This window comes from Orbicella franksi, chromosome 14 (genome assembly GCF_964199315.1).
Source record: "Orbicella franksi chromosome 14, jaOrbFran1.1, whole genome shotgun sequence".
NCBI lineage: Eukaryota > Metazoa > Cnidaria > Anthozoa > Scleractinia > Merulinidae > Orbicella > Orbicella franksi.
The window spans coordinates 4659126-4684414 of NC_138158.1; the positions used below are offsets into that span (position 1 = coordinate 4659126).

Consider the following 25289-nt stretch of genomic DNA (forward strand, 5'->3'; position numbering starts at 1 on the left):
GGGTCCTCTCTCGCTCGAAGAATGGAAGGCTTCCTGGACTTTTAGGTCTTAGTTTAGACAAAGGCTGTGCTTTCCTTTCCCTATACCCAGCACTGCTTATGTACCGTAACGAAAACTTAATTGTTCGCGCCTTTTTGCGTTTGCGCAACGTAGCACAGCAATGTGGCACTCGTAGAGGTAGAGAGGTAACCCTTTACCCCTATGAATTCTATATGACAAGTGCTTATCCTTGCGCTTGTTTCACACCTATGAATCAGCCGTAAGCGTTCTCTTTGTCTATGGCAACTAATACTATGCACACCTTTCGTTTTGGTGACGTCTGAGTTGAGTCAATGTAACCCTGCTCTTGGCTCTCGGGCTTTTTTCACACTCGTACCCAATCGCTTTTACGGGTCAGATCGGATTGCTTCAAAGAGAAAGCGGTTTGGATCGAGTGGAGCGCGCGGGGAGTTAGGAGACGATCCTTCCCATGACACCCAGCGCGTCTTAATCCATCCTGATTTCCAATCTTCTCTCCTCACAAAACACGAAAATAGCGACTGGGTACGAGTCTGGGCTTTTTTGGCCTTTTCAGATATGGGAGGGTTACAAAGGTGGTTTTCGAACTGTCACGCCAAAAAAGCCTCTGTCACTGACAAACTTCTACTGACCCTTCCCCAGATGGTCACAATACATGAACTACAAAGCAATATTTCACTACGTTGTTCTCACATGAAATCATTTATTTACAACTGGTCCAGCCTTTTTTTTACCTAATGCAATCTGGATGCAAAGAACAACGTTTTATAATATAGCTGCACTTGTTGTAAGATAAAAAAACACTCTCTGGCATGGGATCGGAAAGCGTTTAAAAGTGGTTGGAAAACGAGGAAAGATCGTTAAAAGTATGTTGTTAGTTACATCGGATATTGCAATATTTAAATGCAGTTTTGCCGTCGTTAAGCAATAAAACTTGCCACGAAAAACTGCAAGGCATTTTTGCACTTGACATTCCGTTTGTCGTATTCTGAGGTCCGGTCCTGTTCAAAGTCTTTGAGTTGATATCTTGGAGTCGATAGGCAAACGTTTTATTTGTATGGCGGGACTAGGTCATTTATTGGTCGATTACTGTCCAGTCTCTTTTCCATCGCTATGAGAAGATTGACACCGTCAATCACTTTCTGGACAAGTTCCACTTCGGAGAAACCCAGTCTGTCTAGATTGGAGATATCAAACACATTTCCTTCCGCGGCTGTGTCTACACCTCCTGTTGAGTTAATAGATTGCATTGATAAGTATTCACCATTTTAACTACGCCGGGGGAATTTAAAATCGCACGTTTCACTCTGGAAACGCATCAAATGTTTTCCGTCCACACTACGCCGGAAAAATTTAAAAACGTTACAATCACCGGTGGATTTGTGTTTGAGGAATACTCGGTCAGCGAAATCACGTGATTATCGCGATGCCATCGTTTTCGAAAAGCTCCGTTTTTAAAATGTTTTCCGTCCACACGAAAACGAAAAGCCGCGGTTTTTAAATTCCATCGGTTTGAAAAGCGTTTTCGAAACGGATTGATGTGGACGGTAGGCCTAACCGGTACCGTAGAAATCATGTAAAGCTGCGTTTTCAAATTTCTCTGATGTAGTGTGGAGGCTGCCTTAGCTAGAAATTAAGGAATGTTTTTTGTCCCTCAGACAGGCAGCGAGCGAGGTGCGAAATAAGAGTGAGAGAGAAAATGGTCGTTCGAGAATTGTGGAACGTTTATCATGAAGTCTCAAACAAACAAAGCAATAAAAAACAAGCAAGTAAGCAAGAAATTACCCGTTCCGCGTTTCTGTAACCGCAACTTTCCTAGAATCTCGTCAAATCGCGGATCCTGAAAATAAACATAGCACCTCAGTTAGTCGATAGTGGATGCCCTCTGCTATACTTTTCAGTGACACACATGTGTACATGTATATAAAAAGTGAAAGTGGATAGGAGAATTACTACTATTTGTTTGAAATTTTAAATAGAGAGTTAGGACCTTTCCTGAGTGTGGTAATCTAAGATGTACTCCAGCTCTTAAGGACGGTAACATATTTAGAACCTCTTTTGGGATATTTTTATAACAAAATCGTGGCAACGGCGCTTTTAGCGTCCCTAACAGCTCTGGTTTAGCCAAAACACAGTCTAAATAGGCTTATTGCCGCTTCCATTCGATTACATAAAATGTAGGGGTAACCACGCGTGCCTGTTTCACCTCGCCAGTAAGTCATACATTTGCGTCTCTCGCATTTGTTTTGCTCGCGCACTATGCCATCTGCAGGTATATGCTTACAGCTGGATTTCAGTGTAATCTTTTCCGGACACCAGCCAAGTTCTCACCTGGAAACCGTAAACATTTAGTGTTTAGCGATATTCTCCTGTTTTGTTGTTCCTGGTTTTCGTACAGATTCATTGAACTTGATTTGGTCACCTCAGAAAAATTTTGCTTTCATTTCAGTGGCGCACTTGGCAGCGGTGTTGTTTACGTCAATTCAACCCAAGTGCGCGTGACGTGTAAAGCATGTCTTATGTGGTGCGCAAAACGCGTGCGCACTAACAAAAGAAGGCACCGTCCTCAAACCAGTTCCTTCCCGCTTTGGAAGGGATTCGTTATTTTCTTACCTTGGCCAGGTTAGGTAGCTTAACGTGCACTCCAGCCCTAAGGCCTGTTCCAAGATTAGAAGGGCAAGTGAGAATATATCCCAAGTGCTGATTCCACATAAACTCGTGCCCTTGACGTTGAATAAGTCTCTCCACGTCGTAGAGGCCGCGACAGAAGCGATCAAACACTGCCTTCATGTCTCCGCCCTTCTCCATGGAAATGATGCGCGTGTGGTCCTCCTCGTTGATCCACACGAGGAAGTTTCTGTCGTGGTTATGCCAGATTCCTCGCGCGTCAGGCCAGTCACGTGCCATGCCGGCGCACGTGAGAAGCGGGGAGACTGGTTTGTCAAACAGGAAGTGATCGTCGATCAGCTGCTGTTGCTCTTCCGCTGTCATCTCGCTCAGTGGATAGTAGCGACCAGACAGGTCACCTGGAATTATTTGAAATATTGAGTTTTTCAATTGTGCCATGACCACCTAAACTTTGATCATGTTAGGCGGGCGCGCGCACGAGGAATAACAGGTTAGCACGTGCACAGATGACAAGTAGAACTTAATGACACTCTGGTCAAGCAAGACGTAATTTTCACCCAGAGATTTTTGAGTTGTCAAAGTCTAGGTTGTTGTCCAGAGCTTAGGACCATTGTGAGTACATCGAGTTCTTAATTTACTGGCTCGCACGTTTTATGCAACATATTATTCTGTAGCGCGTACTTCCCTTGAAAGTAAAGAGATGAAAGGTCGTATGTTCTGACATTCTTAGCGATTGTTTGTGATTCTGTAGGTGAGTTTGCAGTTTTCCAAGGTACAAATATGGCGCGCAATTTAATATTTGTCTCAGAATCAGCTTGGAAACATACCTTTCAGTCCCGCAAGTGCCCTGGTAACAATTTTTTCAATTTTTCTTCTCTCCGCTCTTGAGCAATGCGGCGGTAAACTAAAACGCTTGATGGATCTTCCAGTTCGCACGCGGGAAGACAGGACATAATTCGCATCAAACTTTCCGCCGCGAATTTTGGACGAATCCAGGTCAGTCTTGTGCAAGTCCGTTTTCTTGAAGCCATTATGGCGCTCTTCGATAATCGGATCGAACAATTCTGCAAATGTTTCGTATGTCTCTTCATCACCAGCGACTGCTCCCACAGTGAGGATAAATGGATGTCCCGGGTTGTCGACTCCGGTCTGAATCGCCTTGTCCAGTGTAAAACCGCTCGCTGTTTTTCTATTTCGCAGTTTAGCGTATAGTCGAGGAGGCAAGTGCTTCGCCATCAAGTTGTTGTACTGTCGCATGTCTGGATAGTCCGCTATCGGAACGAAACTTGGTTTAGATTCTTCCGAGCGCGCGCAGGAACACCCAGATAATTTATAAACGCCGATTCCGAAGGCGATGGCGGCCACAGCTGCGGCACCGTAAATGACATTTTTGTCGTTTTGAAATACTGAGAAAATAGCAGGCATGGCGAACTTAGCTTGAAGGGAACATCTGAATAATCCACTTTACAGATCCACCCGAATGTAAGTGATTTGGACAAAATATGTAATTGACTAATGATATTACGTCATAAATTGAAATGGTATATTCCTTCAAGAGACTGAGTCGAGCTATTTTAGGAGTAGGTGATTCTGTTTCAACCCTTTTACAGCGTAGCCTTGAAACGTATAATGGATTCGCAATGTTTATTTTCACGCTGTAAAGAAACAACTTTCTCTCGAGATACAGAGTATATTTGCGCCACGCGCGATTTAGCGAAACTATCCCCAGTGCCCCTCTAAATTTTTGCGCTCGTTTCACGTCTTTGTAGCACCCGTCTTTGTACGTTTCGCGACTCTGTGAATGAACTCCAAGTCGGACCAAATTGAAATTTGAATTTTTTTTTCTTGAATTTGAATTTTGTGGACTCTCGATAATGAAAGGTTTGTGGGAGTTATGTCGGTCTTCTTTTGGTATTTCTAGAATTATAATGTGGTTGTAAAAAGTTTATTATTTTTATTCACATGGACGTGCATATGGGGAAATTAAACAATACCAAGAAACATTTTTTCCTTCCCCTTTTGAACTTTCTGACCCCTAGTCATCTCAAGATATTTCAGTCCTCCACCACAATTTATTACAAACCCAGAAAAAAAGAAACAGAGGCCTCTGCAAAAAAGTAAAAAACTTGAGGATTACAAAAATGGCGCAGGAGCTAATAAGCTTAAAGGAGCTACTTTACGTTTTGCGCATCTTGAAAAGTTCAGCCTAAACTTTTCAATTTCGTTGTATGTAATCCGTGTCAATCTTCTCCACCCTTAACTATCCTTGTTCCTTTATGGTTATTATTTTCTCGTATGTGTCTTTCTTTTTCTGTTTTTTTTTAATTAAACTATTATTTTCAAGTTTCCTTCAATTTAAAGGTAACACCACAGTCATACAGAAAGAAGTGAAAGTAACAGGCCACTTTCGATATATCAAAATTCAGCTTGATAGCAAGGCCTAGAAGACAAAAACAAAAGAGCCATTTAATTTCCTTTGTTCATGTCCTCTAGGCCTCACTACTAAGCTGAATTTTAATATTTTGAAAACACTCTATTGCAAAGACTGAAAGTAACCTTGCGTTGGCAGAGGCCCTTGAAGACTAAATCTCATTAACCGGTCATCAGGTGTTCTTTTTATCACCAGCAAAAAAGGAATGCCTCAACACAGGTTAAAATCTCATAGGTATTGGAAAGTCTTGGAATACAGCCAACACACTTTATATCACACCAGACTTTATTGCTCTTAAACAAAAAATGCTGTAAGTACAACACTTTACAGAGTCAACTCATTTGCCTACAAGTTACTTTTCTTTTCATGGTCAAGATATCTACAACCAAGTTCATAAAATGTCTATAGTAATTTAATAAACAAAAACATAAAACCTTGTGAGTAACATTGCTTTATTTAGAAATGAATATAGTATGTTCAGAAATGTTTGTCTTTCAAACTCTGTAAATATTTCCATACATTTTTAAATATCATGGTTCCAACCTTTGCAGAGAGTAAACACTGTATGTTTTACTAATAGTCAAAACAACACACCATTACTAGGGTTTCATTAACGGCCAGGCACAGGGCAAAATGACCAGCTGCAAGATGATTTTGCCTGCCTGGTTTGACAATCTAGGGAAAGTGTTTCTTATAAAGAAGTTTAGTTCGAAAAATATTGCCCACCTGTGAAAATCAGTTGCCAAAATGCTGAAAATGTTAATGACACCCCTGCATTACTACAATGCATATCTAGTATGACAACCAGTATGAAAAATAGTTCCTTTCATTACAAGTTTGTTTCTTTTGGTATCTGAATATTTTACAACAGTTGCAGTTTTTTTTTCCAAGAGCCCCTGCCTCATGCCAGACAATTTTTCTTTGCAAGTAACTTTGGTGACTTTTTAACACAACTGTTTGATATACCAGTTGACTTCCACAATGTCTTTCATGACCTAATCACCAGTGGCACATTAGGTTGATTTATTACCAGTCTGCTGCTCCAGGTGCGAGGTAATCCCTTCGTCCAATGTTGCCAGCTTGTTTGGTTTGCATTGCTTCCAACTTGGGACATTCAGTAATTCTATGCCCAAGGCCACCACAATAGGCACAGCCACGTTCCTCTCCAAGATCAAGGTAACCTTCATTTTCTGCTTGTAGTGCTGCCAGTACTGGAGGTATTTTCTGCTTCGCCTCGAGCAACAAGTGCTTCAGATCCAACAGAACTGATTCATCACAAGATTTGTTGATAAATGTTGTAGCAACTCCAGTCTTCCCACAACGACCAGTGCGACCAATCCTATGGACATAGTTCTCAATGTCTTCAGGCATGTCGTAGTTAATAACATGCTGAATATCGGGAAAGTCAAGTCCTTTGGAAGCAACATCAGTTGCCACCATCACATCTTTCTTGCCTTCTCTAAAGCTTCTCATTGCACTCTCCCGTTCTTCTTGATCTTTGTCACCATGTATAGCGACAGCTTCCACTCCCTTCAAAAGCAAGTACTCGTGAATATCATCAACATCTGCTTTTTTCTCAGCAAAAACCAGCACTGGGGGAGCTGTTTTCTGTAAGCATTCCAACAGATAAACAACTTTGGCTTCCTGTTTCACATATTCAACTTCTTGGATAACATCAAGACTTGCTGCTCCTGCTCTTCCTACATTGACAGTTACTGGCTTGACAAGAGCACTCTTGGCAAAGTTCTGAATCTTTTTGGGCATGGTTGCACTAAACAGGAGCGTCTGACGCTGTGACTTGAAGTAAGAAAAGATTGTTCTGACGTCTTCCTCAAAGCCCATGTCGATCATGCGATCAGCTTCATCAAGAACCAAATACCGGCATATGTCCAGATTGACCATCTTCTTCTCTAACAAGTCCATCAGTCGACCTGGCGTGGCAACCATCATGTGAACCCCTCTTTTGACGATCTCCAGTTGATCTTTCACTGAAGTTCCACCAATGCAAAGAGCAGATCGGAGAGAAGGAAAGCCATCCAGTTCCAAGGCCCTTGTAAATTCAGAAATCACCTCAAATGTTTGCCGTGCCAGTTCTCTAGATGGAACAACGATGAGCCCGTAAGGACCCTCTTGCTTCTGGAATGGTAGAACCTTCTCCTGCTCAAGGCTGAACATGATGATGGGAAGCGTGAACACCAGCGTCTTTCCTGAGCCTGTGAAGGCAATACCAATCATATCCCTCCCAGTAAGCACAGCTGGTATCCCTTGGATTTGTATAGGTGTTGGGTGAGTTATTCCTTTTCGCTTCAGTGTGTTCAGAACAGCCCGAGGAAACTTCATCTCCTTGAAAGTCTTGACTGGAGGTGGAATGTCCTCTCCCTCAACTAGAATATGCCATTTCTTCCTTATTTTATCAAACTTCTCTGGGGGATATGACTTAAAGTACCTTGGAGGGCGCCATCCAGTCTTGATGGAATCAGTGTAAACAATTCCTTTTGCAATTTCACCAACAGCCATCAAAACTTTTTTCTCGGCGATGCTATCCAAGATCTTTTCCTCCTCTTTAAGCTGTTTCTCATAGTCGGTCTCCTTCTCAGCTTCAGCAATCTTCTTTAATTCGCTGTGTTGATCCAACAAACTAACATTGGTTTTTAACCCAATGGGAACCTCCTCGTGTTTTTCTTTCTCCACTAACGACGTTTGTGACACACTCTGCACAGTTTCCACCGGTGGTGGTGCTTCTGTCTTTCTTTTTAAAGACTTTTCTCGTTTTTCAAGCTCAAGCCTTCTTCTTTCTTTCAACGGAACATAAAGTTCCACGTCCTCTTCATCAGACAATTCGAATTCTTCCAACCTCTCTTCATGTCGTCTCTTTCTCTGGCTTGCCATTTTCAAAATAAAGGTCACTTTCACAAAATTTTTCTACCCTGACGCATACGGCCCTTTCACCAAGAGATCCACGAGAGGTAGAAAGTGGGTGAAATTTTGTGGAGACTTTCGTAGATAGATTAAAAAGTCGATATATCACAGTCGTTTTCTACGTCGAGATGACGGTGTCTCGAGCCCGCAATGCTCATGAGGAACACTAAGGTCACGTGGGATGTGCGATGGTGTTGACGGGGCTGGGGAGGGGGGTGGGTAGGGGACGATTGGCTTTTGATAATTTTTTTCCTTCCTGATATTTTCAAGGGTCACAAAAATAGACACTAGTTTAAAGGGTAGTCAAATCCAAGTCAAAGAAAGGGTAGAAAAACTGGGAAAAAATTGCCACGCAACGAATGGTCTCATGCATATCTTTGGGGGATAAGAACGGAGCAATGCATATATATATATATATATATATTTTTTTTATGTTTTATATATGCGAGGTTAAAATTTGGTATATGAATTCATTGAACATTTCTGCGTGAAACTCTGCAGGCATACCATAGAATTTCTTTTTTTGTGTGTAAAGTAAATGCGAGAGAAAGAGAGGTCGGAGCCCTGCAGCATGCAGTCAATCATGCATGAAGCGGAAATTGATAGAAAAGGATTTTATTTCCTGTGTTTTCTGGGCCTCACTGGTCTAACAACCGAAGCCTCCTTCAGTAACCGGATTGTACAAACACACGTGGGAGTACATTGATTATTCAGGGAATTACGGTACTTTATTTGCCACTCTACAGTATTTATCTTTGTTTGCCGGAGGCATTTGCGTTATTTTTAGACGTGAAAAAACCTTTCTTCTGATTGGCTTTTTTAACGATGATTTTGTAATTCAGCCAATCAGAAGTGAGATAATGTAAAAGCTTCGATGGCAAGGCGCTTCGCTTGAGACCTGGAAGTTGCAAGATTTCCTTCCACAAAACTCATCTGTGTTCAAAATTGCCGCTTTACAGCAAAACTTTTTACGGTGACTTGTAACTGTCATGTGTTAGCAACGGTATTTGCTCTACTGATTTATCATCAAGATTCTCATGTCACAGAAGTACTTCAAAGAACATCTTCCTTCACTCGACCCTTGCGTTTGTTTTGCTTAGCGCATAATTTACATTCTCTTGGATAGCAAAACTTGTACTTCTCCGCCTTGGATTATTAACAGGCCTTAGAAATGGGCTAAAACCTCCGAACGGAAGTAATCTATCCTAGTTCAAGCTGTGAGAATTGGAATTCTAAACCTTTCTGCCATGTTGTAACGAGGTTACGATGCGGCGATGGGGTGGACTAAAGAGTTGTTTCTCGGTAGAGTGCGAGGGCAATGGTGACATGGCTGTTTTAGATCTGCGGCATTGCAATCTATCTTCCGTGCCAACAGATGTCTTCAGGGCTGAGCCAAACTTGGAAGAAATTTACCTGGATGCTAATCAGATTAGAGAATTACCAAGGGTACTTTGAAGAGTTTATTTATTTTTACTTCGACTCGGTCGTTTTAATTTAGTGTTCGTAATTTTGACATTGCTACGTTGGTATTTAAAAAGCGTTAACTTTTCCTTTGTTTTTTTCTGCCGCAGGCGTTGTTCGGGCTGCACAGTTTACACATCCTTGGCTTGAGTGATAATGAATTAACTGTGTTACCATCAGCTGTTTCAAACTTAACGAATTTACGAGAAGTTGACATCAGCAAGAACGGTGAGAAGTTATTTACTGCACTACCGCGTACGTTCGAATCGAACGTTATCTGAAAATTCTCTTGGTCTGTCGCTTATATCGTTCAGATCGATTAATCTTCATCTGTTTTTTGAAGGTATAATTGATTTGCCAGAAAGTGTGAAAAATTGCAAATGTCTGGAGCAGTTTGATGCGAGCGTGAATCCAATCGGAAAGTGAGTAATCGCAAGGAACATTTTTGTATACACTCTTATATTGTCTTAATGCTTACTCTCTGTCTGTCTTTTGTTTTCGTTTTAATATTCTTATCAGAAGTCAACGTCTTTTTGCAAACTTTGTTATCAGCTGTTTGCTGTTCGTATCGGATTTCTTAGACTTGATATAAGAAGTTTTCCAGCGCATGATACATCTGTTGAACTAAAATATATTGCGCCAGAAAAAAATTAATTTTGGAAATTATCCAATTAAGATATTTCTTAAAAGTTGATGTTTTAATACGTGTTTCGTGTCAAGTATATTTAATTTGTTTAATTTTCTTTGTTCTGTTAATTTATCTTGATCAAGAATGGTGTGTGGTTTTTAAACTGTTCTACAAGAAAAGTATTAGGAAAAAAATTATAAATGAGCTTTTAAGGTAGAATTCACACCACAGAAAGCCTTGTAAACTTGCCAAAGTCATGTATTATGTCAAAAAAACCCACCCACACAACAGGAATTTGACAACTTAAGAGAAATTTAACTAATTTTGTCACATGCAGGTGAGTGTTTTCTGTTTTCTGATTATGTAAGAGTCTTATGACAGTATATTAATGCAAAGCATTCATCCTTTAAGACATTCTTAATATTGTTTGAGGATTAAATTTGTTTGATAATCCTGTTAAACAGGATTTTTGTGAAGATCCTGAAGGGTCGTCAAAAGGATCTTCAAAATTCTCAATCTCAATAAAGGTTCTCAAGGATTTTCGAGGGTCTTAAAGTAACTTGCCAAGATCTTTGAGGGCCTTGCAAAGACCTTTAAAAGAGCTTTGGCAAGATAATTTCTGAGATCTTTATAGATTGTCATCAAATTCAGGATCTTGAGAGGTTAAGGATCTTTGAAGAAATCCCTATATGTTTAAGAATCTTTGGCAATGCCTTAAAGATTCCTGATGTGACATGGATCTTTTAATTATCACATGTAAAGAGCTTAACAATATAATTAATTATCCTAGCAAAAATCCTTTGAAAGACCTCAGCAAGATCCCTTAAGATCCTGCTATGTTTTTCACCAGAGATGGCTCTTTGCATTATTCGTGATATAGATTTCATGAACGCAATAAAACACAGTTGTCCATGTTTTATAATTAATTTAATTTCTTTTATAAATTATGTTCTTTTTAGCCAACCAAACTGTGTCACAATTTGTGACTCAAAGAAATGATCAGAGCACAACAGAAATGTGCAGTTCTTGAAAAAAAATCATGGAAGATCATTGGAAATTCTGAGGTGGTGAGAGGGGGTGGATCTCAAAATATCAAAAGGTTTAAAGGAAAGTATGGAGCTAACTGGAATTTCTGGGGGGTAGGAGGGGGTTCAAACAAAAAAAAAACCTTTCCTGGAAAGGGTATGAATTTTTTCTTGAACTTAACTATTTTTATGAGTGTTCCTTCTTTTCTCTTCCCAAATTCTAACTTGATTGTTCTGTTCCCTCATGTTGAAATTATTAAGTTCTAGAAAATTGTTACTTCATTTTCCCAGAATTCCGGATGGCTTTACCCAGCTATTAAATTTGACACATGTCTATTTGAATGATGCGTTTTTAGATCGTCTGCCATCTAATTTTGGAAGGTAAGTTAAGTTTTGTGTTAATTTAGACCTGTGTTTTGATTATCCTGACTTTTTCTTCTTTTATGCCAAGTGTAGCTTTGTTTCTTGTAGGCATGTCACGACTACGGTTACCATTTCTGTTCTTGTTTGTAGGTTATCAAAGCTCAAGGTTCTTGAACTGAGAGAGAACCACTTACGGTCCTTGCCAGAGTGAGTGCTGTTATATTTTTTTGTTAAAGGACAAACTATTAATTTTTTGAGGGGAGTTGGGCAATTTTCCCCCAAAATCTCTGCACAGCAGAAACTGCTGGAAAAAAAAAACATGTAAGGGGGCCCATGGGAGGAAAAAATTGAGCAAGTGCTATCTATTATCTAGGACCTATTCTTGATGTTAAAAAATTCTTACACAAGCTATTGTCCACCAAGTTTATTTTTATATGGTGATGTTTATTTTCCTTTGCCTTGTTTTTAAAAGGTCTATGTCATATTTTACACAACTAGAAAGACTTGATATTGGAAACAATGAATTTATTGAACTGGTAGGTATTTGGTAAAAAATTAAACATCAGGTGTATATAATTTTATCTGTCTCTTATATGTTTTTTTTAGTATCATATAGTTTCATGAAGCACATAACATATGTGATTTTGCATTCCAAAAAAGGTTAATGAGTACTTCCCTAACTCATGAACTGCCATTTTCAGATAATTTTTCAGTATAGGTATGATGTCCTCTTTAAGTACCGAGTAATAAGTGAGAACTTCTAGATTTAAAGATGGTGGTTTTTTTCGTAGCCAACAGTTGTTGGATGCTTGGTCAATCTTAAAGAACTCTGGATGGATAGTAATGGTGTAAGAGAGCTTCCCCCAGTAAGTATTGAAAACTGTACTTTCTGTACCTAAGGTGAATGAATAACTAGTGAGTTATCTACAAGTAGCTAGTTGCTACTAGAGCATAATGCTTTCTAGAAACATGGGATGGCCTGGCATCTCATTCAGGGATGTGTGTTTATTGCTCAAGCTAGCTGGGTAAGTAACAGACAGGGATAGTGGTCATATGTTTTATTTACGGGTTGAAAATCATGCCACATTTAAAATTTTCACAAGTGCATTATTCTGTTGTTCAGAGTATGTTCCCAAAATGAGCTAAAAAAAAACCCAGAAATTGCTGATAGTTAGATGGCTCTTGGCCAGCTTTTGTCACAAATCACTCATCCCCTATAGAATCTACACTGGTGCCTTTTAGGGGTGCAGAATGAACTAGAACCACACCCAAAATTCTGGTACCTGTGGGGGTTTTGGGAGGGGGGGGATCTGTGAATTTCTTACAGGCTTACCTATCAGAGGGGTTCCTGTGGGGTTAATTGGTTTTATTATTTCAGTGAAGTGGGTGATTAACTCTAATGCTATGGATATTTTTTCTTTAGGAAATAGGACTCCTTCGACAGCTTTTGTTTCTTGATGTTTCCAAAAACCAGCTGGAGCGTCTTCCACCAGAAATAGAATGTCTTCAGTCCCTCACTGATCTTTATTTGTCCAACAATCTGTTACTTGAGTTACTTGAAAACATTGGTAAGTATCATTTTCTGAATGTTACTTGATTGACTCTCCTAGTCAATGAACCCTGGGGAGTAATTGTGGTTTAATTCAAATTCTCTGACAAGCACCCTTGACCTTTTCATAAGGGAGTCCCCCAAGCCAATGAACCATTTATTAGTCTAAGAATGGGAGTGTTTTTTTTCAAACACAGCTAAACATTAAAAGAGTTTAGATTTTTCCCTTATTTGCCTGAATCTTGCTAGTTACATTGTGTTATTTTTGTAGACCATTTTGGTCCCTAACTAAAATATTGTTGAGTACATGTACAAATCCTTGCTGGTTGGGAATTATTCATAATTATAAACTGTTCCCTATCTTAATTTGTTTTAATCCTTTTGCTAACATTGAAGAACTTCTTGTGTTGACTAGGTTCCCTTGGAAATTTACAGACACTTAAACTTGACGAGAATCACCTTGTAGAACTTCCAGCCAGTATAGGAAGGTAATTCATGTATTTTTATCACTTCTTCAACTTCATTTGCTCCTTCTTTATTTCTTCTCACCGCTGGTTAGTTTGACAAGAGCATATTCACTTACACTGTAAAGTGAAGGGGGCTTCTGGGAAAAAAACGTTCCTTTTTATTCATATTGTTGACTTCTTGGTTAATCTGATATCTGAGTTTTTATGGTTCTTGTTACTTATTTCTGTCAGCACTTTCACTTTTTTTGTGTATTGTGTGTATCAAGAAAATATCTATACACAACCCAAGGGGAGTTACTGGAAATTCCAAGCAGGGTTGGGGGGGGGGGGGGGGGGGGGGGAGGTGGGGTCAAAACCCAAATCTTTATTGGCCACTGTGAACCAAAACTGGAATTTCCAGAGGGGTTTTGGGGGTGGTTTTTTGGGGGGGAGGGGAGTGGGGGTGGGTTCAAACCAAACAATCTCTATGGGAGGGGTGTTTCTGGAACAACACATTGTTTCACTGCTATTCATCAGACTATTGTGAATTTATGTTTTATTTTAAATACTTATTTTAGATTGTCCAATCTTGAAGAACTTGTGGTAAATCACAATGAATTGGAGGTAAATCTTTGATTTGTTTTATTTACTTCAAGGTATATAAAAATGAAAAAAATGTTATTATGAGCATATTGATGCTTTGATATTAGTAAATAAATTTGAACCCTGGACTTAAATGTTTTTTTTTCATGTATTTTCTGTCTTCTTTACAACAATGTGTTGCAGAGTTTACCATCCTCTATTGGATACTTGAGGAAACTACGTATCTTATATGCTGATGAAAACTTTTTGGAGGCAATCCCATTAGAGGTATTTTTGTCATTTTTGGAGTAACATGTAATAAATTAGTATCCATCTAAGGGTTGGCAGCAAGACCAGTAATCTAATGTCCTGTCATTTTTATGTCAAGTAGATCACGGAGAAGTGGATTGTATGAATGATTTCAATACTTGCAAAGCGCTTCTATCCAATAAAATTACACAAATCAGATATTCACAACTTTGTTTTGTTTGCCAGTTAGGTAGCTGTATATCAATGACTATACTATCATTACGCGACAACAGGATTGTGCGAATCCCTGATGATATTGGTCGCATGCCAAACCTTCAAGTTATGAACCTTGCATGCAACAGGTGAGATGACTAAGCCTTCATGATCAACTTCATGTTTCTCCTAACTTTCTCAGTACATTTTCTATATTTTCATTTGGGAGAAATTTGTTGTAATCTAAGACACTTTGAGCATCTGCTCCACCAGCTTTAACATTCCACTGTGATGATTAGTGATTCCACAAGTACTCATTTGGTCTTAACTTGTTCTTTACTCTTAATCAACAGATTAGAATGTTTGCCATATACTTTCAGAAAGCTGACCAGTTTAAAAGCTCTATGGCTTTCAGAAAACCAGGTAGCAGAGGGTGTCTCTAAAATCACCTTTTCTCAATTCATAAATCAATGGTAACTTAATAAACGTAATTGTTGTTCAGTAGATAAATCTTTTGGCTTTCTGTTTCAGTCCAAGCCAATGGTTCCTCTACAGTCTGATTTTGATCATGGAACTCAGTCACATGTGCTGACATGCTTTATGTTTCCACAACAGCCTCCTGCTGACGAAGGTATGGTATGAGCAATATTGGTGTCCCTTAGCTATCTTATTTTGGTACCTCTCTCTCTCTCTCTTTCTCCGTCACTTTCAACTGTCAGTCTGCCCATCCATCTGTCCACCCTTTTCTCCTCTCTCCCTTTCCTTCCTTCCATCCTGTACATGTCCATGCATCCTTCTCTTGTCCCTCCCTCCCTCTCTCCCTCCGTCCTTTTTTGCCTGTGTTCCTCTTATTTTACAGTGATAGATGGGTTCTACAATTGTTGTAGTATTAAACTTTCAAGGTTCAGACCTTCACTTCACTTTTGTTCCTACAATTTCTCTTTCATCAGTTCCTTCAGAACAATACAGTGAGGATTCGGCAGGCAGCATTCCAGCCTCTCTACTTGAAGAACAAATCAGGCAAAGATCTTCCATTGTGTTCAACATTGATGAAGATGACTATTTGGTAAGTGAGTTTCACAAATAAAGGTCATTTTTTTACAGAGTAAACCCTGAAGGGGTACTCCCAGATATAAGCCATATGGGTATGGTCAGGCACTTTAGTCTGGGATGGGGTAGAGAAATCAGACAGGTTTGGTCTAGAATAGGGTGTAATGTATTGGGAAAGTGGCCACTGTACAGAACAGAGTTCTTTACCTGGGGTTCTGTGATAGAAATAATTGAAATGCAGAAGTGACTTTGTAAGATATTGGTTTAGTTAGCACATATTGGACTAGGATAGTGATAAAGGTTCTGCATGGAAAATAGCTAGTCTGGGATAAGATAGGGGTTTTTGGTGCCTGGTCTAGAATAGCGTTGCAAAATCAAGGTAACAGTGGTCTAATATAGGGTAAGGGTTTCAGTTTCCCAGTGACACACTCCTACCCAAAGCTTTGTAGAGTGTTCCCCCCCTCCCTGGGGAGTAAACATTGTTTTCTGTGTTTATATGTTCTTGCAGTCACGGTTAGCCCGGTATCAATCACCTTATCCCAAAGATGTGAAGGATCGTGCAGCGCAATATCTTGCAAGCAGACGGCAGCAACAGCAACAGGAGACAGAGGTAACCCAACCTGTATTACCCTCACAGCACCAGTGTCATCAGCAAGAACGGCACCAGTATAGATACCAGTATCAGCACAGAAAACCTCACTCGGTGAGAACTGCACGCACTTTACTAACCTAACCTCAAAATGTTGATTTTCGTCACTAACTGCCCTTAATTTTTTTAATGTCAGTTCTGAGAATGTAGTGGTAAATCACGGCAACATCTCTTAGCTGATGAATTTTTTTATTCTCAGTACCTGTCTACTAGACACTATATTGGTTACTGCAAGCAGAAACAAGTTGTTCATTGCTTTTGGGATATAAGGGCTAAAAACTAGTGTACAAATGAAAGCACCCTATCCAGAATCACTCATGCCAAATAGGTGTTCTTGTGTTCCAGGATTTTCTTACCAGAAATTACACTGTTTCGCCCTAAGTGTGTGATACCTGTACATTATAACTGTTAAATATAAAATTTCCTTAAAAATTACAGAAATACATTGACCTTTTGATTGCTTCTCTGCAACCTGCAATTTTTACTGGAGATTTTGCCAGGCCAAAGAACACCGCATTCATATGTCTTTACAAAAACTATTCTTTAAACTATAATAAGGATGCTCACACTCACCATGGGAGATGTAATTAAGGATCTAGAACTGTTAAAATTTACTATAGATGAAGCCGAAATAAAAGAATTGGGACTTTCCTATCCCAGATTCCCAGATTTACCTGTTTTCCTTTTTTCCACCAAGCTGGGAGCAAGGAACAGACAACAGTCAGTAAATTATGTACCGCCCTGAACTGATATTCAGTTTCCCAGCCATCGGATAACCCCCAATAAATTACTACACAACACCGACCACCGCATAGCTTGTTATCAATATTGTACTTTTTCAAGTCAAATATCAGATTTTTCCTGAACAGGAGAAAAACAAGACGTGCAAGGTAAGGTGTCTTTTTACGCAGGGTATAACTTCTCTTACAGTCTACAGATTCGAACAGTACACAACAGCAGCAACAAGCTGGTCAACAGCAACCCGTGGCAGTGGTGGTACAGTCAGTAGATCGTAGCCAGCAGCCGCAGTTATTAAGGCCTCAAGAGGTGCGTACAGTTGAGGTGCCCTGGTATGAAGATCAGGTTGGTTCCTGTGCTTTCTCAGTTCCAGTAGCCTGCTTGGCTGGCACAGAACGAGGAAGAGAAGGGGAGTTTGGGTACCAGTACAAAGCCTGAGGAGAGTGTACAAAACGTTGTCTCTTCAGGTTTTGCTCTTGCGTCTGAATTATCCTTTTCTCTTCTCTTTCTATGTCTGCCATGCGGGTTCTAGTTCAAGAGAAAAAAGTACATTACCAACAGATTGTTCTTACTTCGAAGGGACCACAGCATCATACACACCTAACTTCTAGTTTCCCAACTGAGGCTGAACGTTCCTTATTTTTAGTTTATTTGAGCCTGAAAAATGTTCCTTGGATTGGCTTATTTTGATTTAAAATTTGAAAAAATATCGATGCTATAGTAAATCATTATAAAGCGCGTTTAAATATATTTGTTTATGTCTTGATAACATCACGGTCAAGTGAAATTACTTGACACCCTTTCTGTATGTGATATATTTCTTTATTTTGCCTTTTTTTCAAGAATGTGACAAGTTAAACTTTTGCCCACATGTTAGCCTTGGGTAACGCCCTTAGCATTTTGTAATATTATTAACTTCTTTCAGTTTCTTGTCCAAAGAAGGTTTTATAACCAAAAGGAACTGAAATTTACTTTTAGTTGTTTTGGATCAGTTTATTAGCATACCAACATTGATATACGGTGATGAAATTGTGCTGTCAGTTCAAGCTTAGAATTGTTTACTTGCGAATTTACATTTCAAAATGACCTTTTCGTTTGAATAACTAGCGAGATACCCTTGTAATCTCGAACATGAGTAGCCCCTCTTTTCCCATTTCCTTGGAGCTAAAAGCGCTAATAAGAGCAAGGAACAAAAAAAAGGCTTCTCTCAGTCAGTGTCGATTGTAATCTTCTGAGACTTGCTTTCTTTTTCCAGATTCAAAGCCCTCCGACTGAAACCTCAGAGCAAAGACAAGGTCAGCCAGTGGCAGTTGTCAATAACTCACTGAGCAGCAATCAAAGATTGATATCGACTGGTATCGCCCAGCGAGGCAATACGGTGAGTGGCCCTGGTAATCAAAACGTGGAACCACAGCACGTGAGAGGAAGACAGGCGGTTGTGAGGAGTATACCGGGAGAACGTCTTATCGGGGTAACTAAATCAATGTGTTAACTTGTAATTAAAGAAATGTCCAATAAAAGAGAGTTGGAAAATGGTGATAATTATAACGAATTGAAGAAATGGCACTATTTAAACTTCAAAAATTTTGCTAACGTTCAGAATTGAAGCCGTCTGACAACGTAAAAAATCCGAACAAATATTGCACCCGAAAATTAAATTGCGGGCCGAAGATTTTTCCTTGAGTTGTTATGAACGTCCAATATCATGTCAGTCAAAACAATTGAAAGCACAAAGTTGCGCATCAATGTATGCCAGTCATACGTGATGAAGGAAGCATTATTGAATGCTTCTAACCTCGAAGGTTCTATTGTTTTATCTAAAGTATTTTTTGCCCAAACATGTCTCAGACATACACACAAGTGCTTTTTCTGTTACTCTTTCATCATCAAGAATTGACTCGACGGGGGGTTGTGTCCTGGTGTACCGGTACACAGAGGGAATAACCATTGTACTCCTTTCTTTACGAGCCTTTGTGTAGCTGTTGTATATTGTTGGGTCGTTTGTATCGGTTCTTGAGTACCGGTACACGAGGCCAGAACCCTCAGGGGTGAGCCCAGAGGAACGACTTTCGTCACACAATTAGTCTGATTCATCTATTGTAAGGCTCTCACTACCATATGGCATCCATATTAACGGGACTTGGAGTTTGCTTTGGGACAGTTTCCATATTGAGGCACTTTTTCCTGATCACTTTGGTAAAGCTGTTCTTTGTTGTTTCAGGGACAAGCTGCTATTCAAGAGGAACCAGTCAATCGCACCCCACCTGTGTATCAACCACCCCCACCCTACACCCCAAGGGAAAACCGAGTCTCTCCTCCCCTACCCCCTGAGGGTGACCGCAGGCCATCAGTGGAAACACAGCATTCATTCCGGGAAGAAGTTCCCAGCTCTCTGTCTTCATTTCACGGACGTTCAGGTGCACGACTGTGGAGTAGTTCCACAGGGACACCAGACGCGGGACAATTAGGTGAAATGCACTCATTTAACGAGCAAGAACCTAGTTTTCTTCAAGGCCCTTTAAGGCCACCATCGTATTACGAAGCTACAAATCAGTCCGACAGAGTACCTCTTGGAGGTGTTGTCCACCACGTCATGAATACCTCACAAGGTGTCAACAGTGCAGTTATCACGAATGGAACTAATATAAATGAAAGATCGCCCCCTCCTCAGTACTCGGTCCAGCCGGAAGTAATTACGGAACTTCCGGTTCGGCAGGTGTTACCGGAACCGGAAGTTCCCTCAAGCGTTGGCAGGCAGCCAGTTGCTCAAGTTAGACCGGGAATGAATGGTTCGCAGAGATTTGACATTTCGCAGGAAGACGCGCAGAGATTCGAGAACAGAGTTCGACAGCTTCAGCGCGAAAGAGCGATGGAGCGTGGAGAAGTTAGCGTCGACGGAACACGAGCGAACGTCGGAGACAATCGGAGACCTCACGAAGTTGCCCCGACGATACCTCGAGTTCTCAACAGGAGTAATTCGTCTGAGTCTCGAAATTCTGAACAATCTCTGCATTCATCACAAGACGACGATGAACCTGTCGATAATGACCCAACAATAGAACTGGTGAGGAAGTTTATTCTGCAGAGGGGAGGGAGGGGAGGGTGGGATTAACTATTCTGATAGGTTGAAAAAAATCGGTTTTCTCCGATTGACACGAGTTTGTAGCACGTGATGTACATGGTTCACACAGGCCTTGATAAGTCCATTAATAAATTTCCATATTCTTGAGAAGTTGTTGAAAATGAAAATTTGGGTTTTTTTTCCCACAAAAATCATTGAATTCTTAGTAATAGTAGTAGTAGTAGTAGTAGTACTTTTAAATTTTGTTTGTGGTTTTGTGGAAAACGTATTGTTGAATATTATTGCTGTCAATTATCCCTGAAGTCCTTGAATAGTGTTTGGAAAAAAGGCCTTAGGTCTGTATGAGCCATTATTTATTAACCAATCGGCAGAAATCTCCGCTTAAGCATTGTAGTTCGAAGCAAAGGTAACTTCGTACTTTTGAAAGTTGCGAATATGCTGGATAGTAACGGCGGTTAGGAAACTGCGGAGAGCAGAGGGCTTCCTTTAGCACAGTAAGGTTGGCATGGTAGGATGTATGGAGATACAGAATAGTTGAAGACTATTGTATAGGAAAATTGGAGAAAATGCTTTTTGGTCTGTTTCTTGTATGTAACTGAGTCATAATTCGTCGTTTATGTTATTTTAGAAGAGAAAAAGTAAATTGCATTTTGTTCATTGTTTTTACAGCTTCAAGTAGAAGTTTACAAGAATCCTAATCTTGGCTTCAGTATAGCTGGTGGAATTGACTCCGGTTCAAATCCCTTTCACCCTAACGACAACAAGGTTTGTGAAAAATGGCGGCCATAGTCTTCAACATTTACCGAAGAAAGTAGTTTTGAATTCAAAGAGTGAACAACGCGCGTGCGGCAAATTTTCCTGCCTTTTCATACCATCGCTTCGTTTAGATCAAACTGTGACATCTAAATAAAACAATTATTTTATTCGCCCTTGTTGAACACGAGGTGATTATAACAATCTTGGCGTCACGCGCTTCGTTTGTTATTTATCACATTGTATTCACCGGTTCATGGAATAATTTTTTTCGTAGTATCCTGAAATTAAGAAGCATGCAAGTCACGCAGATTGAAGAAATGATCCCTTAAGGGGGATGATAACATTGATAGTGAAACAAATTCTACTAGCTAGTTTTACAAGAAATGTAAGGAGACACGTGAGGAGAATTATATGTTTTTATTTGATTACTTTCGTTTCATAGAACATATATGTCACGAAGGTTCAACCTGATGGGCCAGCATCGTACGGGCTCATTCCTGGAGACAGAATTCTAGAGGTGAGGAAGCACTTCATTAGACATTCCAAAGCCTTAACGTGTCAGTTAAATCATCCTGCTCATAGTTTAGAGCGGTTTTCATTTGAGTGTCGAAAAGTAATTGGTTTTGCATTACTACGCTACACGAGTGGCTTAAAAAACTTGCGCAACTTTTTCATCCAATCAGAATTAAAACCAACACCAATCGTGACTCGTTCACACACGTTTTCCCGCGCTTTGTTTCAGCTACATGCAATTACTTCAAGTTTTGATTGGTTCACTGTATTGTCTGTGTCCTTTGTGATTGGCTAAAGTGATTATTTTGGTTTTGGTTTTACGACACTCAATTGAAAACCGCTCTATCAAGAATTCTCTTTAGCTAAAAGAGCATGAAAGGTTATTACCAAGGTTATCCCTCTCAAGCTATTTTTAGAGATGGTGCTCAGTCCTCCCTCGGATGTTACCTCGCGCGTAACATGGATGCTTTCGCGAAGGATGAAAAAATGCGCGCTAAGTCTCTTGGGCCGTCTACGTGAGTGAAATAAATGGTGCAGGGTTGGCTATTGTTCGAAACGGGAATGATCGAAAATTAACTTGACCTGGTTACCTTGGAAATAAGGCCTATGTTGGAGATTAACTCTGTTACCCTTCATTCCTTCTTGCTACAGCCTCATCAAATCAGTCCTTCATTGTTCAGCTCAATCTCTCTCTAACTTAGCCATCCCCCCCCCCCCTCTCCCTGGGAGGAGATTCCCATATGAAAAGCTGGTCAAAATTTTGAAAAGAACCCCTAAGAGGAACCAAGATCCTGTTTTGTGGGCGTGGCTTGAAAACTTGTTCACCCCGAACAGGTACCAATAGACCATTTTACAGTTGCCTGCTCAGTGACCTGGCCTTTGGACGGCAGCGAGACTGAAGTTGACGTTGCTTTGATACAGACCTCAGTGCTTTTGTCATGTAAATGCACCTAATTAGCATCAGAACAACTTGTTTTACGCAACAAAAGCAGTGAGGTCTGTATCAAAACAAGGTCAACTCCAACCTCGCTGCCATCCAAAGGCCAGGTCACCGAGCAGACAACTGTAAAATGGTCTATTCTAAAACATCACAAGACCTGACAATGACTTTTTTCGGCTCAATACCCTAAAAGGTACCACGGAACCTCCCGCTGTATGGAGGCTGAATACCCCAGGAATACCCAACCCGCTTTTTCAAACCCTGAAAGGTACGACGAGTCCCCCCGTCCTTCCTATATAAGAGTCTCCCCCGGGCGTTTTCCTTGTTGCTAATCTATTTGTTGTTTTCCTTCCTAAAGAAAAACGAAATGACATCTACCTAGAAAAGTCGAGCAGTTGATATGTTATCATGTGTTTGTTGTTTTGCAGGTCAATGGAATCAACCTGAGACGCGTGACTCACGAGAAAGCTGTACTCTTTCTAAAACACAACCAAGTTGTGAATCTGCTTATTGCGAGAAAGAAAGAGCAACCTTCTTGAGAAACGCAGTCGAACGAAATGTCAAAAAACCTATGGTTGTAGTAGGATCTTTCAAACAAGACGAAGTACGGCACAGCAAACTGCGATGCAAGGCAACGCTGCAATAATCGACTGAGGCTTTTGGAACACTGAGTAGTTCCGTAAAGCTCAAAAAGAGCAAAGATTTGTCACGCCTCAAGAGCTAAGTTGGCATTGCCTCGCGCTCACTTCGCATCGTCACGCAACGCTTCTGCGTAACGCAACAAGAAGACTTAGGAACGTTATCATTAACTTGAAACTGCAAATGCACTAAGGATCCGTTTTCTTGGAAATAAAAGATTAGAAAGCGAAAATAGTACTGAGCTGCAGATTTCAGTTTTAATTAATCGACGCACTTCTGGAAAACAGTTCCTTTGGTTCCGAGCGTTAAAATTTTAATGAGATGTATGGAGGCTCAACAATGCTATGACAAAATGGGCCCATTTAGGGTTCATAAATGATAACAGCTCTGGATTCCTTAACGTATGTCTATCCGTCCCTTCAGATCCAGATTTGTTACCAGATCTTTGCTTTACTAACTAGGAGCAGAGACAGCGCGTGACATAGCGTGTTTCCCAGCCTCGTTTCAGTACAACGAGAAATCAGCTGTTAGCAGGGCATACCGTGCTCTCCTTTGCAGCCGTTTTTAAAGATGTCACGCAACGATCCTCCAAAGAGAGGGTTGCGTGACATCCCAAAAACGGCTGTGAAGGAGTTTAATTAGGCATATCTTGGTCTCTGGTAGCTTAGCTCTCAGGAGAAAGCGACTACTGTGGAGAAAACGGCTGAAATTTTGGCTAGCTTTTTACGGTTTCTCGTGCTTAACAATGGTGATATCTCCTGGTAATTCACTACCCTGGAGCCGGCAAATAAAATACAGAAACGAAGGACTTGTGTTTTTGCTTTGTGTTGAGTACATGAACCGGCCATAACTTTATAGAAATAAATACCCTTACTGACTGTGTGAAATATGCCGTGTCAAGTCAAATACGTCAGAAGACAGCGTTGATAATTGAGAATTCCTCCTGCCCCACATCCCCTTTCTTATAATATTACGTAAATGTGAAATGAAATAATCTACAATATCCCTGTGGGGAAAGTTATCTATGAAACCTTAAAAGCGAGGCCCCGTTAAGGGGGGTACCCATGTCCCCTGTCTGAAATTCGCCACCAGCCATGTCGGCATTTCGCAAGATTCCTAAGTCGCCTGTCGGAATTTCGTCTCAATGGAGTTGTGTCGGGAAATTTGACCTTGTTCGATTAAAACGAAGCTACACGTATAACACATCGTAATACTTTTGTTTATTTAAAAAAAAAACTGACACAGTGCTCTGAAGTCGCACGCATTGAACATGAGCCTCACGCATCGAATTCAATCTTGCGCTCTCACGCTGAAGCTATTATTTCTCACGCATTGAGGGTTCCTTGCTGTTTTAGTCAAGTACATACATAATTAAGTATCTCTTTAGATATAATTTACTCCTTGTACGTTTTGCACTTGCTTCGAACACTTTTCAGCAGTAGGAATTCCTATGCAGAGCCAGGATTTCTCCGGTCAGTGGGTTTAATGATTACTTTATGGTTACTTTTAAAGCATCACATTTCGACTCAGAATGAAGGAAAAGACTTCTTAGCTACCTCAATTTTTCAAAATTTTGTAAGGGGCTGGGGGCATGCTGGGGGGCATATCGGGGGCATTCTTTCTAAGGGCTTGGGCACGCTTTCGAGCGCTGAAGTTGCTAACCTCCTTGGGCACGCTTTCGAGCGCTGAAGTTGCTAACCTCCTGGGGGATGTGGGGGCACGCTCCGCCCGGGAAATTTTGAAATTTAGACGCTTGGAATTGCTATTTTCAGCCATTTTCCAGTCAGTATTTGGACCTAAAGTACAATCGGACCTATGACTATTTTTACCATGTTTATGTTTAACAACCGTTCTTTAACTCAAAATCTCAACGGCCTCAATCAGATAATCTTCCTATGTATAATCTTCCTTTGAATTTGGCGTAACCCTTATCTTCTGCTGAAGACGAGAAGACCTTGCCAGCTTTCCCCTGTCTCTCTTTTCCTTCCATAATGCCATTTGTTGATATTACAGCTTCATATTCTTTTACTGGTGACCCACTAATAAAAGTGTGAAGCAGACGGTCGAAGATCTCTTTTCTTTTTCCTTAAGCGTGTTTTTAGGCGTTTTAGGGCACTGCTCACTCAGCTGAGAGTGAGAAAAAATACTCAGCAATGACGGACTCGATTTATTCGACGTGGTTGTTTTAGTATATATAGGAAAGCCTGGGTTTCGCGACCCGTCGACATCGCGCGTGAGAGAGGAAAACACATTTAAAACTCTGGAAATGCGTCTTCACTTCGACTCAGACGTTTAAAACAATCACTGCATTCTCAGTTCCGAAATTCGTTGTCGGTCCATCTTGCCATTGGTGTCGCTTTCTCTATTTCGTTGGAGTAGTCTGTCGTTCGTCGACAATTCATAGCTCTCA

The 25289-nt window shown here is 40.4% G+C and overlaps 3 protein-coding genes across 5 annotated transcripts; 1 reads left to right on the forward strand and 2 right to left on the reverse strand.

Annotated features, from left to right (window-relative positions):
- Nucleotides 1–101: 101 nt before the first annotated feature.
- LOC145468242 (creatine kinase B-type-like) lies at nt 102–4192 on the reverse strand. The gene is made up of 4 exons (XM_081451912.1): nt 3474–4192; nt 2632–3044; nt 1804–1858; nt 102–1246 (listed from the first exon to the last, which is right to left on the reverse strand). The coding sequence occupies exons 1-4, from the start codon at nt 4069–4071 to the stop codon at nt 1068–1070; spliced, it is 1245 nt and encodes a 414-aa protein (XP_081308038.1). The 5' UTR covers nt 4072–4192; the 3' UTR covers nt 102–1067.
- A 347-nt stretch (nt 4193–4539) lies between these two features.
- On the reverse strand, nt 4540–8331 carry LOC145468100 (putative ATP-dependent RNA helicase DDX41). The gene has a single exon (XM_081451782.1). The coding sequence runs from the start codon at nt 7964–7966 to the stop codon at nt 6104–6106; it is 1863 nt and encodes a 620-aa protein (XP_081307908.1). The 5' UTR covers nt 7967–8331; the 3' UTR covers nt 4540–6103.
- A 535-nt stretch (nt 8332–8866) lies between these two features.
- Nucleotides 8867–24028, forward strand: LOC145468092 (uncharacterized). 3 transcript variants are annotated; one of them, XM_081451771.1, is made up of 22 exons: nt 8873–9442; nt 9568–9685; nt 9801–9879; nt 11402–11491; nt 11624–11680; nt 11946–12009; nt 12265–12339; nt 12897–13041; nt 13438–13510; nt 14047–14092; nt 14255–14338; nt 14546–14661; nt 14866–14935; nt 15044–15143; nt 15463–15578; nt 16071–16265; nt 17142–17294; nt 18205–18420; nt 19171–20013; nt 20701–20796; nt 21230–21304; nt 22669–24028. In XM_081451771.1, the coding sequence occupies exons 1-22, from the start codon at nt 9263–9265 to the stop codon at nt 22777–22779; spliced, it is 3102 nt and encodes a 1033-aa protein (XP_081307897.1). In that variant the 5' UTR covers nt 8873–9262; the 3' UTR covers nt 22780–24028. The 3 variants fall into 3 exon arrangements, with proteins under 3 accessions (XP_081307895.1, XP_081307896.1, XP_081307897.1); XM_081451769.1 differs by lacking the exon at nt 22669–24028 and having other exon boundaries at nt 8867–9442; nt 21230–22662; XM_081451770.1 differs by lacking the exon at nt 22669–24028 and having other exon boundaries at nt 8869–9442; nt 17142–17258; nt 21230–22662.
- The last annotated feature ends 1261 nt before the right edge of the window (nt 24029–25289 follow it).

Excerpts from the sequence above, each read along its gene's own strand:
- LOC145468242 (XM_081451912.1), bottom strand. The coding sequence starts at position 4,071 with ATGCCTGCTATTTTCTCAGTATTTCAAAACGACAAAAATGTCATTTAC. Across the intron at positions 3,045-3,473 it reads GGCACTTGCGGGACTGAAAG|GTGACCTGTCTGGTCGCTAC; the intron begins GTATGTTTCCAA and ends AAATAATTCCAG. Across the intron at positions 1,247-1,803 it reads GTTACAGAAACGCGGAACGG|GAGGTGTAGACACAGCCGCG; the intron begins GTAATTTCTTGC and ends TTAACTCAACAG.
- LOC145468100 (XM_081451782.1), bottom strand. The coding sequence starts at position 7,966 with ATGGCAAGCCAGAGAAAGAGACGACATGAAGAGAGGTTGGAAGAATTC.
- LOC145468092 (XM_081451769.1), top strand. The coding sequence starts at position 9,263 with ATGCGGCGATGGGGTGGACTAAAGAGTTGTTTCTCGGTAGAGTGCGAG. Across the intron at positions 9,443-9,567 it reads AGATTAGAGAATTACCAAGG|GCGTTGTTCGGGCTGCACAG; the intron begins GTACTTTGAAGA and ends TTTCTGCCGCAG. Across the intron at positions 15,144-15,462 it reads ACAGCCTCCTGCTGACGAAG|TTCCTTCAGAACAATACAGT; the intron begins GTATGGTATGAG and ends CTCTTTCATCAG.